This window comes from Centrocercus urophasianus, unplaced genomic scaffold (assembly GCF_019232065.1).
Source record: "Centrocercus urophasianus isolate 14NV4802_14NV808 unplaced genomic scaffold, USGS_Curo_1.0 seq_13, whole genome shotgun sequence".
In the NCBI taxonomy this organism is placed as follows: Eukaryota; Metazoa; Chordata; class Aves; order Galliformes; family Phasianidae; genus Centrocercus; species Centrocercus urophasianus.
This window is the reverse complement of record NW_024884475.1, coordinates 25,208,166-25,224,899: the sequence shown is the minus strand read 5'-3', so window position 1 is coordinate 25,224,899 and position 16,734 is coordinate 25,208,166. Positions and strand designations below refer to the sequence as shown.

The 16,734-nt window shown below is 36.0% G+C and overlaps 1 protein-coding gene across 15 annotated transcripts in view; it reads left to right on the top strand.

Moving 5' to 3' along the window:
* The window catches only part of CLOCK (clock circadian regulator), a 54,124-nt gene that overhangs the window by 12,264 nt on the left and 25,126 nt on the right, over positions 1 to 16,734 (top strand). For 8 of the 15 annotated variants that reach the window (XR_006167824.1, XM_042812797.1, XM_042812800.1 and 5 more), the window contains 5 exons: positions 294 to 380; positions 12,859 to 12,967; positions 14,112 to 14,270; positions 14,894 to 14,984; positions 16,671 to 16,730. Coding sequence is in view for 14 of the 15 variants with exons in the window: in XM_042812797.1 (XP_042668731.1) it covers positions 14,938 to 14,984; positions 16,671 to 16,730 (107 nt within the window). In the remaining variant the exon portion in view is untranslated. Of the gene's footprint in view, positions 1 to 293; positions 381 to 12,858; positions 12,980 to 14,111; positions 14,271 to 14,893; positions 14,985 to 16,670; positions 16,731 to 16,734 lie in introns of those variants that run through there. The other 7 variants (XM_042812805.1, XM_042812804.1, XM_042812803.1 and 4 more) reach the window with 6 other exon arrangements.

The window sequence follows — 16,734 nt, the reverse complement described above, 5'->3', positions numbered from 1 at the left end:
TTTTATGGATTTAGGATGTAGCGTTCATATTTCACAGATGCTTAATGATGCTTACAGTCATTCAACTGAATTTTTATTATAGTTGATGAAAATGATTATTACCTTATTACTGTGTTATTTTTTGCTTTGAAGCCCAGGCCCACACAGAATAAATCTTCTAAAATACGCATAATACCTGAGCTCTTAAAATTTCAACTTAAGAGAAGGTTTGTATGTATTTAGGCTTTTTTTCCTTAAAAGATAATTTTTTTAGGCATTGCTTGAGCATTGTTTTCTTTTCATCTCAATTTCAGCAAATGCAGTGTGAAGCCCATTCCTTCATTTGCAAAAACCTCTGGAAAGTTATTTGGATGATATATATTGAATGTTGGTGAAATTAGGTGAGTCTCTGTGGATGTTTTAATAATTCTAAGCAACAGGATGAGTTAATCATGTGAAACCAAATCCTATTTATAACTTACAGTGCTAAGATGCAATCTGGCATTTAACTTAAAATCTGGAAGATTAAATTATTAGATAAGCAAATGACATAGCTCAGAAAAAGAAAGGTAAATGTTATGCAGTGTATTCCTGGATTTTCCCTTTGCTCATGTACAAATATATTTGTAATGCAGTTCTTTTATAATGTAAGTTTCTTGATTCGTTTCCATTGGCATATCTGCCACAGTGTTCCTGTGGCTGCTCTCTGGGATGATTGAGGTCAGGCATTTCAATATTGGCATAAACAAATATTGCTATATCATTAATCCGTTTTCTTTCTAAATTCCCACAGTCATTACTGCTCGATGTTGAGATGAGTTTGAATGACAGAAGCAAGCACATGTTCATCTTCAGCTCTTTTAAATTTCGTTTTAGTTTGTTTAGTTTGAATTTTGGTAGTAGTGCTTACGGACGTGTTTTAGTCTCAGCTGTGTGAATTGCAAAGTGAGAAAAATACTGCAAGGTTTATCTGAAAGTTCGTAGATGCCAAGAACTTCAGTTTTCACTTGCTGCATTTAGTAGCACAGGTAATAAGAGGAAATAAATTACTGAGACACAAAATCTGAAAGATACGTGCCAATAGGTTGGCACATACTGTTTTCTGTTTAGTTTTGCTTTTAACATGGTGAGCAGTTAAGAGCAAAAGCTTCAGTTCTTGTTGAATCAGTGCCTGTTCTGTTTTGTGAGATGATGCCTGTTTTTTGGAAAGGAAGAATATAATTGAAGTATATGTATTGCTATTTTAATTTGTGTCATTAATATGGTTTTGAACAGATCTCTCAACTAATTCCTCTTAGTACCTACTGGTACACTGTGATTGAATTACATTCCCTTCTGAGAAAACCAACTTTTAAGTTCTGCTGCAGGTGTGAGGTGCTCTTCTGTCTCTGCTGGGAACATACAGGCCTGAATCAGTTATTAAATTCTTGGAAAACTTTGAGTGGCCTGTGTAATGGTAATGTTTGCTTCTGGAGGCTAAATGAAATCTAACCCAAAATAAGCCTGCTTGAGCAGTGTCTGCACACGCTGCTTTTGTCTACTGATCCTTCTCTACTGCTCCATTTTACTTGCTAGTGGTGAAATGCACAAAATTGTTAGCTTTGATTAATAGTGGGAAGCTGAGGTTTTCTTTGCAGCAGCTTCTTTTTATACAAACTGTCAAAGAAATAGGGAAAAAAAACTTGCCAATGACAGTAAATCAAATGACCTATATCACAGCTGTCTTTTGTAATTGATTGTTCTTTAATCTGTTTTCCTTCCTTATTTATGTTCTTAAATTGTGAAAAATAGGAGTCATGATTTTTTTTTTATAATTTTATGTGCAATACTGAAATTTGTGTACTTCCTACTCCAGATTTTTCCTTGAATTTTTAATGTGTTGATTTAAAAATAAAACAAAAAGGCACAGAAGCCCAGAATTCTGTTGCAGCCATTGAGTCTGAGCAAGGGGAAAAGAAAAAAAAAAAAGAGGTGGTCTTCACAAATGTTTGCAGTTTGTTGGGTTTTTTTTATGCATTGATACCAAGAATCAGTATTGATTTTTTTTCCTTTATTCCTCAGTTTGAGGTTAAAGATGGCAGTTGTTAATGCTTTGAAAATTTAAGTAATATTTGGTTGCCAGTGTTAAATCACTTCATCTTGAACTAACAGTTGTGAGAGTTCTCCCCATCTGTGCCTGTATGGCTTTAATTCTCCTGAGTCCCGAGAACTTGTGAACACTTGCTGCTAGGGTGATATCCTGCCTGCCTAAGCCAATGATTAGGAATAAACTCAGTTATATTTTCTGTTTATCAGATTTTTCCACGTTTCAGCTCTTGATTCATTTTTTCCCCCCATAATTACCAGATTGCCATTGAGAGCATCAGTTCTTTAATGTGCTCATTAAACAAATCTAAAGCTGTAGCACCACAGATATCAACACCATTTTGGAAAACTTCAGGTTGTTATTTTTGGGGTGGGGTTTTTTTTTTGTATTAAAAGTGGTGTGGGTTTTTGTTGTTTCTTTCTTTTTTTTTCAAACCAAGTTATTTGCAGAGTAATTTAAATTGGTTATATCCACAACATTATTGCGTATTATAACTAGCATGAAAATGTTAGATGTCATATTTTGTTCTCCCAGGCATAAAGCATCTCTCTGTTCAAATTGTATAACCCTTTCTAAAAAATCTTTATATACATGTTTCAGAGACTTCAGCTAGCAAAAAAACCCAAAAATTAAGTTAGAATCAAAGTTTAATACTCTGGTGCTTCATCCAGTAGCCTTATTGAGGAGGCCTTATTGAGGCAAGAACAAGCCTTTAAAATGAAGACAAATGTTGAGAGTCAGAACTTCAAAATTGTAAGCCAGCAAGTTATAATGAGCCTTCATTATTTTAAGTAACCTTGTCTTTGGAATATTACTCTCTTCTGTATTTCCTTCTCACTCTGTTAGTAAATTAGTTCATGCATTAGGCATAACTAAACTGTTTCAAGCCTCCATGTATGCTTAAGTAAAGTATGGCTGTATTCATTAGCCTTTTAGCATGTGGCCTCAACATCTGATTTATATTAGTTCCAGTGTTTCTTATGAATGCTGATAACTATTGGTATCCTATTCCTTGATACCAGTGTTCAATAGGAGCCTAGCAAGATCCTAGGAATCTCTAAGGCTTTTATAAATACTTTCTTCATGTTACTTCTCAGGTCTTCAATACTCAGTCTGAATCAGATTCTGTTAAAAAGTGGAAAAAGAACCTAAATGGAATGTTCTACCTCATTTGCTACGATTTCAGCTATTAGCTGTAGGACATATCTAGTGCAACTTGATTTTTAACTAGATCCTCCTTGCTATTTGAGATGGCAGTCTTTTAAGCATTGCTAATTTTAGTATCCACGGGAATGACCTGGAAGGAAAGGTTGTAAGTGTTTGTGAGTAAATCACAGTGATGCTAATTTGGGAGCTGTTGAGAACTTGAGAGAGCAGAGAAGACTTTGAGGGGGCAAGAAGTAAGCAAGCTGAATTGGGTTTAGGTAAATAGAAGTAGTTCACCTTATTGTTCTGTAAAATAAAAGCTGGAAAAGTTGCAAAAGGAAAAAAGGTAATGGAAGCCTAAAAAGGGCTTAAAGAATCATGCTGATATAGTGTGTGTGGTACCAAATAGCTGATATCATTTCATGTTGAATATTACAGGCAGTGCAAAAGAGTAATGGTTCTAATGTAAATAACTTGGAGCACTCATACGAAGCTCTTAAAAGCGTATAGAGAAGTATCAGGATAGAATCTGAATTTCTGAAAATACAAAAGGAGTTTAATTTGAAAAATTACTTTTTTTCCCCATACTGTTTTGAAAGTTCTTATCTGAGCAGCAAAGTTTAAAAACACCAGCCTTAAAAAAAATCTATGGTTGTATTATATTTTATGACTTTCAGTAAGTATTACGATTTTTAAAATATTTTTGAAAGTGCTTGCAGAGTGGAAAATGGTTGCGTCTGGTTCTGCTGCAAGTGCTGAATTACTCTGCAAGCTCCAGAAAATGTTCATTAGAAAAATACCTGATGTTTGAAGAGGAATTCTGTCGTCATAATCAAACTAATTTGCAATGAAGTAGACCAGACTCAAGGCTTTGGTTGTAATTGCAGTTAATGGGAGCAAGGAATTTGTTGGTGTGCTTTGGTGACCCCCTGAAGGTGAGAGAGTGGAATTTTTGAACTCCACATACTGAACACAAGTTCTGAAGGTTTCTGTTTATGTCAGTAGTCATAGAGCCATAAAGAAGGAGTGCATGCTGCTGCTACTCAGAAGCATGAAGAAAGAAGTTGAACAAACATGACATTTGCATAAACTGATAGGATATCAGAAGATAAATGGCTAAAGACAGTTGTTTAGAAGTTGCAGTGCTTCTTCAAATTACAGTGGTATTCCTTTTAATAGCATTAATTGCATTAATTAATTCAGTTGTGCTCATTACTCTAATATTTGAATGTTTAAGCAGAGACTTATTACCGTGTATGTAAGGAATGATTACAGTAAAATTACGTTACATTTAGAGTTTATACACTGTTGCTGTACTGTGTTTCTGCATGCTTTGTGCAGTACCATTCTTTAAAATACACCATTTTTCCTGCCTGAGCAAGTCCTGCTACTTGCTGAATGTTGTGATGTTCCATTTCCTTTTGGTCCTTGTTCATAGCATTTGAAGTGGCTAAAGGATACCTTAAACTTTATCCCCAGTGTGGTTACAGATTGCTCTGCAGGGGTTTCTAGGAAATATCTTTTGTCTTGGATTTGTCCATTTTTTTATCTAAGACAACAGTTAAGATATTTCGTCTGAGCAGCAATTGTAAAGCTTTTTAATTTATTTTGCCTTTTTATTTTCCCCTATCCAGTTAAGGCATTTCTTGCTATTGTAATGAAGCATGTGTCCTGTGTCTCAGGTTTTGCAATCACTGTAATTCCAGTTGAGCCTGGATCGTTGTGCTGACAGTTCTGACAAATGACAAACTCTAATGTTTTGTGTAATGAGATGAAGGAGAGCACAGCAATGCAGGTGTTCAGAATTCTGTGACTGTAGTGTTGAGATTCTGTTTGATGTGTAAACTTGCTCTTTCAGTAACAGGTAGTTGTACTGTGCAGAGGAAACACTGAAGGACTTAATGGCAGATGCCAGAGTTACAGAAAAGTCCTTGCTAAATCTCGTTAATCTTATGAGTATAGCAGGAGCTGTGTGCTAATACAGATATAGGGGAAGAGAGGGAGCTGCAGGCAGAAGAAGCTCCTAGTTTGGTGTTTTTGACTTGGACTTTACTTGAGTATTTGAACAAAAAGTGTTCCTTCTCTTTTTTTTTTTTTTTTTTTTTATGGTAACATGAAGTTTTAGTTCCTCTTTCTTTTCCAAGACAGTTTCCAATGAAGTGTTCTGCCACTCCACAGGCAGTCGGTCTGCTCTTCCCAAGTGCTTTACAGGATAATTTAGTTGTGCATGAGTCATGTGTGCTGGGAAATCTAAGCATCAGAAGCAGTTGCACAGCTGCACAGATTGAGGATTGTGCAATCAAATTAGGAAAAAAAAAAAAAAGGCCCATCACTAAATATTTTTGAAGTGTTGTATTTATCCTTGCATTTCTGAATGAGATGAATAATTAAGGTTCAGATTAAATATTAGCTTTCTACAGCACCTGTCACTTATTTTTGAGTTGCTGTTTTCAACTATCCTTGTTTGTTTTTTATGTTTGTCCATTTGGTACTCTTGCACGACTTTAAGAGTTGTGGTCTTAGTATAAGTCACTCTTTCACTTAAATTTCTGTAGATACAGGTGAATGGAGTACATAAATATAATATAAAGTATAGATACGTATGTGCTTTGCATTGTGAGTTTCCTATTGAAAAAGCTGAGTTCTGGAATTCTTTCTGTATCAAGAAACTAAGCTCTGCATTATTCTGAAATAGTGCATGTATACAAACCTCATTTTGAAATTTAATTTGTTCCATGTTGTCACATGCTATACTGCAATTCATGAGAGAGTGCAAATGTTTGTTTCATCTAAAATATGGAGCAGACTTCTCAAACAGGAACTACAACACTGTCTTTTCTGAGCAGAAACTGAAATCTCATTCCTTCTAATTTTATTCTCTGGTTGTAATTTAACACATGGTGTAGATCATCGTGAGCTGGCATTGTTTTCAGAATATGTCTAACCTGGTGATTGACTGCTTCCCCTTCCTCCGGTGCCAGCTGTATGGTGAAGCGAATGTGGATGATTTACCTGAATGAAACAATGTTTGTGTTGCCCTTAGGCTGGTCTGGCTTCAGGCTGTGTTGACTGTGTGATCACAGTTACTAATGCTAGCAGTAGAGAGGGAATTTAATACAGTTGTAGAAATGAGTGGCAAAAATAATAATTTGTAAAAAGCTAATATTATCTTGGAAATGTTCAGCTTTACAAAGGAATTTGGTGAAAGTGATTAGAAATAGATACTTTCTCTGTGAAGTCACTTGTATCTGTAGCCATGTCCTTATCTTCAGAGCCTATGCGTACCCCGTCCCTGCTATCTTATGTGTGGTAATTTTTATGTATGCACTGATCTGAAGGAGTAATGAGTCTGTCTGTCCTTATTCTAGATGAGTGCCCTATGCAGGAGTAAGTCTTTTGTCTCCTATAAAAAAAAAGCAAACAAACAAGCCAGCAACAACAAAATCCTTAAACTTTCACAGCATAAGTTCTTAGAGGCCTTCTTGGCCATCTTTTTGACTGCAGTGATCTCTAAAGAGGTTTAGGATGCAGCAGTGGTAACAGCGAGAAATTTTGAACAAAGGTTTTTATTTGGGTGGGGTTTTTTTTATTATTAGTTGGTCTGATTCTTCACATACAAACTATGGGAATTCTTTCGGATTATTTGAAGTATTAAATATCCTTCGGATTAAATTTCTTGATCTGGGATAGAATTTTGTAAAGGTTCATTTGTATGCATTTCATTAACTGCTTTAAACTACCTCTTTCACACTTACAGTACACACATGCATTGCTACTAAAAGTCTGGCAGGTAATGTGCTCACTTGACATGATTAATTGTAGTGCACTGACAAATGCTTTGTTTTTTGTTGCAGTAATAATAACTGTAAGGTCTCATTTTTTGCATTTAAACATGGGTTTCTATCAAAACAGAGCAGAATTGTTTTATGGAATGGAAGAAGAACCTAATCTACCCTACCTTGTTTTGAATGTGTAGTAATTACATCTGTTGAATTTGATAGTGGATGATTTCCAGGACAGTTTTTACTTGCTGTATCTAAACATTCTTCCCCATTGTTTTTTGGGACAGAGAAAGAAGAATGCTTAACTTGTTGACTTGTCTCATTTCTCAGTGTAGTAATAGTGTTTTAATAAGTTTTGTCATTGCATTTTTATTAATCTTGAGAAATAAAGTGAAAAGAACATTTTTGTTTGTCTGGTAACTTTATTCTGTAGAAAATAATTATCTTGTACTAAACAGATAATTTTCTGCAGTAGGAATTTCAGTATTTGAGCACATTCATGGTACTGTTACGTCTTCGAGCTTCTGGAAAAAACACCTGACCTGTCAATTGCATGCATTCTCCTTTGTTTTTAAGAGAATAAAGGACTGAATGTGGGATTTTCTTCTCTGTAAAGTAGACCAAGTTTAGATCCCTCTTGTGAGAACAGCAGAATGTCAGGATTTTGCACAGTTTGCTGTACTTTCTGCTCAGCTAACTTCAGTTTCGAACCTGTTACTGAGCTGACTGTGTAAGCTATTTCTGCCCCAAGTCTCATTAAAGTAGAGATTTTCAGGGACATGAGGGTTTCTAGTGTTGAATTGTAGCATTAATGAGTTAGCTTGCCTTGATTAAAATTCATGCAGTGAAGTGCTGTTTTTAAATACTCAATAAGGACGTACTAGTTGTGTGTTTCAGATAGGCAAAGTTGGATTTCAAATGTGAGAAAACAGCACATACTCTGAAGACTTAACCCTTGATTTCCTATTAAAAACCCATCAGTCACAGATTTACTTAATAGTTTCCTCCTTCTCAGCTATGCGAATTTTCAAAGGTACATAGAGCCACAGTTTTTAATAAGAACAAAATAATAAAGGTTGTATTTAAAACTGTGAGTGTGATTTGTGAGTTCTTTTTAAACACATTACTTCACAAATCTGCTTTCTGTGGCCAGAGTCAAAAGGATGCAAACCTCCAGTGAAAGTCCAATAAAAGTGGCGAGAGGCAGGGAGGAACCTTATAAAATAAAAACTGGTGCAAGAGGAATTGAAACCTGTAGCTGCAGCCTCCTCTTGTGCAAACTAGTTTCACAGGATTTACAGGCAGTGTTTGTGTCATGCTTGCATGGCTTTGTTATTGAGGGAAGAGAATCTCTCATAGGGAACTGTGAATGCAAAGGAATGAGAAGATATTTTACATGAGAATATGGAAGAATATTGACCTGGTGGCCAAGTCGTTAAGCACTGCCCTTTGAATTTATTGTATAAATCTGCTTAGATTTATATTCTTCTTTGATTATTGTCAGCAGGTCGAGGGATGTCCTTCCTCTCTCTACTCAGCATTGCTGAGATCTTACCTGGATTGCTGGGTCTAGTTCTGGGCTCTCCAGTGCAAAAGAGATCTGGAACTGTTAGAGAGTCCGGTTAAAGGCTGTGAAGATGATGGGAAGGCATGGAGCAGCTCCTTTCTTAGGAGAGGAGACAGCTGGGACTGTTCTGTCTGGAGAAGAGAAGGGTCGGGGAATTTCTGTAAAGAGTTGAAGGGAGAGTGCAAAAAGAGAAGGGAGTCAGTGGTGCCCAAGGACAGGTCAGTAGGCACAAACAAACATCAGGAAGCACTTCACTGTGAGGGTGACCCAGCACTGCCTGGAGGCTGTGGAGTTTCCTTTTTGGAGTTCTTCCAGAGCTGCATGGCCTTGGGTGCCCTGCTCTGGGTGTCACTGTTGGACCAGAGGCACCCAGAGACCCCTTCCAGCCTCAGCTATTTTGTGATCCTTTGACAAACTCTGAGAATCTGTATTGTAATCAGTTTATTCCAGTATCTTTGGTAATGATATGAAAGGGTGCATAAGCAACACATCAGATTATTTCTAGTTGTGGTTAATTTTAATTCATATCTGAGAAATTAAAGATAAAACAAGTAGCCTGGGGAGAGATGAAGGGGAGGAAAAGAAGACTGATATGCACTTGAATGCTAAAGAAGGCCTTCAGGTCTTCACTGTTGAAGACCAGCTGTGTATGAAGCTTTGCAGCTACTAGCTGAGTTCTTTCTAGCCACTGCAGGGAGCCAAAAGGACAGGCTGCTCATCAGAGTGTGTAATCAGGTTCAGGCAAGAGCCCAGATCATCAGGCTACTCTGTGATATGAAGTCAAGTCTAAGAACGAGCTGGGAAGTCCAACCGTGAGTCAGAGCTTGAACCCAGATGAGAAATCAGCATTGTGCTCCAGGCCAGTAATTTGATGCAGAACTCTTCAGAGGACAGGAAGCTGTGTGCCAGGCTTCATGCTGAAGGTAGCAAAGGGGAAGTAGACTCCAGAGAAAAGTGGAAGATGATAGCAGATCAGCTGGTTGAGAAGAGATCAGTCCAACTGGTATGGAACAGGGAAATGATGAACAGAAGTGCTTTCTATAACCGTGGAGAGATGGAAATCTGTTTAGAGAACAGGTCATGGCTCACCTATCTTAAGCTCTCTTGCCCTCTCCAGAAATCCATAGTTACTTAAAACTGAACAAAGCAAATTCTTTCTCTTCTCTCTACTCCTTCCTCCAAAAAAATGAAGAGAAAAATGATTGGACTGAGGAAGGAAACAGGAAGGAAGGAATGAAGTGAAAGCGTTGAGTGATAGTGGTGTAGTATTCTGGACATGAGACAACAGGTGGATCTCTGTTGGCCTGTTGTGTTGGGATGTCTCTCTAGAGTAAAATCTGAAAAGTTTGTAGTGCAGACATAAGTGTTCCTTTGTTCTTGGAAAGTAGTATCAAGATGGTTTATAATTATCTTCAGGGTCTGTTTAATAAATAAGTTCTTGTTGCTCTGCTTGTGTTGGGAGTCAGGTACTGGTTTGACTGTTCACTCACAGTGTGACTTTTCTGCTCCTTGGCTTGCTTACTGTGCTCTGTAACCCAAGAGTATCCTGCTGTTCTGTGGCATCAGCTGCTGTGGAAGTGCAGACTGTTGTCCCGTGATTTTGATTCTTTAAACAAGATCTCTAAAGCTAATCCTCAGTGATTGTAATCACTAGTTTGTTCCCCTGGCAAAATAGGATTATGGCATAGAGATCAGGTTGTATTAACGATGCTAATCTGATTCAGTTTGCAGACACTGTATTGTTGGACAACTGAATTGTTTCCTGTATTTTTCATAAAATTTTTCCTGGTTGAAATTATTTGTATTACTGGTGCTTGTCATCTCCCAGTAATTCCATCTGAGAACTGCAATCTGGTGAAAGTGATGAAAACATTACTTATAAAATTAAGATGTATGTAGATACCTCTTTCTTACAATACAAAGACAATATCGATTCTTTCTCAAAAATATTTAGCAATGTTACTGTTGAAGTGTTGGAGGAGACATAAAAGCTTTAGTCACTGACTATATACAGAATTGGCTGTTGCCTCATCTGTCATACTTGTCATGAGCAAGATTGTGGTGTAATTTCCCAGTGTTCCCAGTTTTTGAACTTGTTTTTCTAAGATTTAATACTGTCAGTATGCAGACCAGTCAATGACAAGATCGGATTGAGGTTACTGAAATTCCTTCAGCCTGTAACATGGAACATTTTGTCAGATGGTGCAGATTTTTTTGTTGAGGTTGGATTGTGGCTTTTTACCCTAGGACTTATTCAGAACTGTTTCTTTGGCTGTGCACTAATTTGCTATCCAGTAACTGCATGTCACTCTCAGAATGATAAGTCAGCACAGCACAGAGGCTGCGGTATTGCTAGCTTTCCTGCTTTTGCTGCAGATTGAGCAATGTTGGGTATTAATAATTTGTACATCCATGGCAGCAGCTGAGGTTTTTGATTGAGGAACTTAGGTTTTCCTAAAAATAGTAAGTCGCTATTCTTCTTGATCAGACAGAAAAATTTGAAAGCATGCACTGAATGTGTACAGAAGATAGAAACAACAACAAAAGAATTGATCATATTAAAAATAATTTTCAGAAACAACAGCAAAAAAGAAACCCCAGCACTCATGATTTATAGAGACAGACTCCTGACCTTTGAACACTTGTGGCTGAAAGAGCTGGTGTGTAGGCGTCCAGACCTCTCTGCTTGCTTTCACATGCATGCCATTTCTACTGAGTTAGAGATCTGTGTGGTTTTGGTTACAAAAGCTTTTCCACTGTGATTAGCTTTCCTTTTGGTCTGGTTTAAGCTTGCCTATGTTCTTTTATAACATAAACATATTCTTGTCCTCTTCATCTTGAAATCCCATTTTGAAATATTCTTAAAAACTTTGGGTTTTTTTTTTGCTTTGTTTTAGACATTGATGTGTATGGTTCTGTGCTTAAGGTCTGTATTGTTAATGGTGATCAAAAGCAAAAAAAGCCCAAACTTCTGCATGTTGCAGAGATGAAGTCTAAAATTTTCCTCTGCTAGGAGCTGGGTGAGAGTTGGCAGAGTTCTTCAACTCCAAGCAGTTTAAAAACATGGGTTTCATGTTGCAGTCTCTGTAACCTAGCCTACATGGGACTCCTTGTCACTGTTAATGTTTGCACTTGTCAAAGGGAACAAAACAGGAGAGGAGAGGAGGCTGTAAGCACCTAAAAAAGTAGGTCAATGGGGCAGCAGGTTATTTGGCCAGAAAAGAGTGAGTGGCTTCATTGAATCATGCCGTAATTGTTTTTCCTCTTTTTGGCAGATTGTTCTACTGTGTTTTAACTTCCTATGTTAATATCTGTGTCTGGTTTTTAACCACTTAAGAGCCTCTGCTAGGTGCAAGGGAAGGAGAAATTTAATTTTTCTAATCGAAAAAAGTGCAGAAATAATTCTGATGTTTTCAGTAGCATTAATGAATCTGAGAGTAGCATAAGCTTTGTTTTTAAATCATGACGTTCGTTTTAGAATTTAATGCTTTTTATAGTAAGATTTGTAGAAAGTTTTATGAACACGTTGTTCAGTGAATTCATTTTATTTTAAGAACAGAAAGCAAGGCAGAGAGAAATGAGATAAAGGCAGGAGGAAAAAAACAATTTCAAGTAACTTAGAAACGTAGGAAGTAGCATGGTGTGAGGGAAAGACTATAAAATACATTCCAATGAAAAATAGTAGTATAATGGAATCAGAAATTGAGGATCACTTAGACTGATTTTCTTAATGCAAATACTGCATTTGTGGGGTTAGTTTGGAATATGTTTTTGGAATGGTTTTTGAACTGGGTATTGAAAGAAGAATTTAATGTCTGTCTGAGGCAGCAGCAATAATGCAGCTGGATGACTTTTCTAGTCACTAACGGCATTCTATACATTCTGCAGTCCTGAGAGTAGCAATTCTGAGAGTTTGAAGAAGAAAAGACATCAGTGAGAAAGACAGTGGAGGGCCAAGTAAGAGTTTTAGCAGGAGGGACGCTTAAATCATGGTGTGGAGAGCTGCTTTGCAGGTAGCAAATGAAAGCGAAGATGTAGGTGGTTGATACCACATTTAAAAGTAAAAATGATGTCAAGGTTAAAGATAGACATAAAGTGACAGCAGTGTGAAGCAGAGAAGAAATAGTTTTAGTATACACTGTTTAACAAGGAACAGAGCTTTTAAGCAAGGTGAATTCTGACAGTGAAAGCAGGCAGAATATGGCATTAATAAATCACATGAAGACTTTTTTTTATTTAAAAAATATTAATTCTGTAATTAATTGTCTTAAAAACTCTCCTTTGTGATTTTTTTACAGTTCATAATTTAATGCTTTTCTGTAAAAGAGGATACTCCACATTGTTCTTGAGAAGAACCAGCGTTTCATCCCTAAACCATACACTTTAACAAGTCCCAAAGTATAAAAGGTAAAATAAAAGGTATTGTTTTAATTAATAAAATTCCTCTGGCTTTCTGTAATCAACACTAAAGGCAGTGGCAAAGTAGTGTTTTTTTTGCTGTAGAACATGACTGAATTTGATTTTTAGAAATAGATATAGTCCTTGATTTCTGTGCTGTTTGCATTAAAGTTGCCTGATTTCACTGTATGTGTCTCTGCAGTCTTTTCCACTGACACGTATCACTGACAGTTACAGTTTCTTGCTACTTAGGATGCAAAGGGTCAGACCTTGAAAAGAGAAAAAAAATTCACTACGTATGCATTTTAGATAGTTTTTAAGTTCCTTTAATTGTTCTGGATGCCAAATCGAATTGCCAGTTCTGATGGAAGATCTGTGTACTGTAGTAAGGGAAACTAGAAACTGAGCACTTTGTTGAAGTGAAAAATATTGACTCTTGAGCTCTGATTCTGCATAAAGAAGATGTCAGCTATGTCACAAGTTGTATTTAGTGACATATGCTTAGCTGTATATTTTTCTTTTGCATATTAATGGAACAGTGTATCATTTAGCCAATGGAATTACATGTTACTCTTGATCCCCATGAGTTCCCAAATTGTTTAAAAACTGTTGCAAGGTTAAAATTGTAACTACTGCATTCCTCTATCAGTATTGTATAATCTAAATGAATTCCAATCATCTTTAACTCTGTGCTAGTGATGGTAGATTGCTTTTACAGCTGAGCAATGTAACGTCTGTGCTGTTGCTTACTTCTCACAAAAATTTGAACAAAAACTTTCAAAATTTATTTTTCTCTTGCCATTTCTGCCTTGTTTTCAAATAATACAGCTTTGTTACTTTATAAACCTTGGTCAACAAATGTAGGGAATTAAGTTTGTAGGAACGGCCAATACAATTGCTATTTTGAAGTATTTGAATAGTAGAATGGTTTACTTCAAGTGCCTCTACAGGGCACTGGACTTTGGAGAATAAATGCAGCGCAAAGCTGAACCTTATTACTTGAAGAAGTGGTTAAGAGGGCTCTTAGGCAAAATTGCATGCGCACTCTGTTATGTACCTTGAAGGAGACTGTGCTGCAGCCCAGCTTTCTCATTTATTTTTCTCATTGTGCTCAGTTCTGAAGTTTGGTTTAAACATAAACTTTCTTCCTCAGTTTCCCTTTCTGTCAAAAAACTGAGATTAGCTCTTCCTGGAACATTTTGTTGACTGATTGGATCATGAAGTAGCAGCTGCCATATTTCTTGAGGTATTACCACTGCTCTGCTGGATTTGGCACTTTCAGAAACAAGTAAATCCTTCCTTCTCAGAAACTGTGAGTTACTGAAGTGACTAAAATGAGCTCCTTTGAAATAGATGTAATTCCTGTTTAATGTTAAGTTCATAGCATTTAAAAAACACCTGAAAATCTGCAACTGTAGCTCTTATATAAAACTTTTTGTTTCACACAGTTGTTCCTTAATCTCTTAAATTCCAGTCCTGCTGCTCCATAAGCAGCTTTTGACTACTGACTTTTTTTATGTCAAAGAGAGATTTTACTGCACTGTTTTATCTTTGGCATTCAATCTTTCTGTACACCTTTGTAGTTCTGTAATGTTTGGGTACCAGCGAGTAGATATTTGTTGAAATAAATACTTTAATTTTAAATCCCCAGATTTGGAGCAAGGGAAAGGCTTATATTGGCTTTGTCCAAATTTACTGATTATGACATTTAATGAAGCAGTGTTCTTTTAAACTCTGTCATGTAAAATAAAATATTAAAGTCCAGGTTATAGTGGTAATGGAGACTAGATTAGAGAAGATGTCAGTACAGAGCAGGAGACTGAGAGGAGATTAAAAGCAGTTTAAAGAAAAAATAAAGACAAGTATTCTCTAGTGAAGTATGTGGTTATTCCTCCAGAGTTACATTTTGTTTGTTTTTTTTTTCTTTTCCAACAGGCAAACGTACAAATGTCTACCACAAGACTAAAGTGTGCTATGTTATGTTTTTTACCATAAGCACCCATAAAATGAGCTCCATTGCAGACAGGTATGCTTATAGAAACTGAGTTTTAAGGGAATTACTGTTAAATATTTTCTTTACTGACTTTATTCTTACAGTTAATATACAGAGAATGATAATTTATGCAAAAAAAAAATAAGAGGGGTGAGGTTTTGGCTACTTTTGGCCACTATTTTGATTGTCCTTAGATGTATTGTGTTGTAATAATTGGAAATAGTTTATTTTGTTCCTTGAGATGAATCTTAAAATGTACGACTATTTTCAGACATGGAACAGCATCTGTGCAAGTTGAGTTGATTTTTAGTGCTTACTTGATTTATTTTTTTTTAAATACTTCACTATTTGATTAAGGAAAACAAATACATTTAAATGATTAGTGGTGCTACATGACAGTAAACTGACCTGGTAACCTATTTCAAGGGAAAAGTAATAGCTGGGGCATGGTTTCTACTTGATTCCTTGCCCTAGACTTTCTTAGCAGCTTGGGTGAACATCTGTCCCTAATATACTGCTTGTTACCATTTTTCAGATTTCAGGAAATGAGACTTGCATAAAATTTGCAGAAAGTTCAGCCCATTCTGAATAAAACCCAATAAATATAAAGGATAAATGTTTTAAAGTACTTATGACTTTTTATTTTTTTAGTGAAGTTTTGCTGAATCTCTCTGAAACTTCAGCATTTTGAATATGTGAATTCTTTCTGAAAGTTTCATGCTAATGTAGTGACAGAAGATAATTATTTCCTAACATCTCTGCTTATCATCATGTATGATTACTTGATGATTTATCGTTGTAAATCAGAGGGATGAAGTAAGCTTTTTGAATGGACAGTTACTTGCCTCAAGGCAAGGAAACAGGAGGTTAAAAAATTAAGGTTGGACATGCAGTAGCCAGTGGGTGGACAACACTAAATAAAATGAATACAGACGGAAGAAATGGGAGAAATAAAATATGAGTCAATTATACAGCAGTTCTGGAAAACAGAAGAACAATTTCATCTTGACTTTTAAAAGGAAATCAAATAAAGCATGGTATAAAGTATACTGAGGCTTCTTAAAAGTAAAATGTTTTCATGTTGATATCTTAAAACCTCTTTAGCAATACATGCACAATTTTCAAGTTGAGTAAAAATTGTGATACTTGTTTAGGAACCAAATATAATGAATAATTAGTGCTACTGTTTAGAGTTAACAATATATGCATATGTTCATATGCATAAAATTACTTGCATGGATGAAGTATAGCATGTTCCCGAGCTCTCTTCCATTGCTGACGTATTTAAGGCAAAACAAGTACTTTCTTAACGTAAGTATTTCCAATATTGTAATAGATCCTGTGAAAAAGTTGAAGCAACAAATTTCTCCTGTAACATTTTCAAAAGGATAGGATAAATTCATTATTTAATTAAGAAGATGGAAAAATAGAATTAAATAATTCTTAATTAAATATTTGTGTAGAATTTTGAGTTCGCATTGGAAATATCCTAAAATTAGTTTGGGCTGTGTCAGAAATGTCAGTCTTTATGCTGTCTGTTTAGTAAACAGTCTACAAAAAGTTTGAGCAGTTTGTCTTTGGGTTATTGATGGTGGTCCTTGTGCGATGTTACAGTAATAAAACAGTGCTTCAGTTTCTTGATTTAAGGGAAATGATGTATAATGAGCTCTCTCTTTTGTGTGTTTTTTTTTTTTTCCTCATTATTTTTGGTTCTTTCAGAAATGATGGAAGCATTTTTGATGGTCTGGTGGAAGAAGATGACAAAGATAAAGCAAAAAGGTAA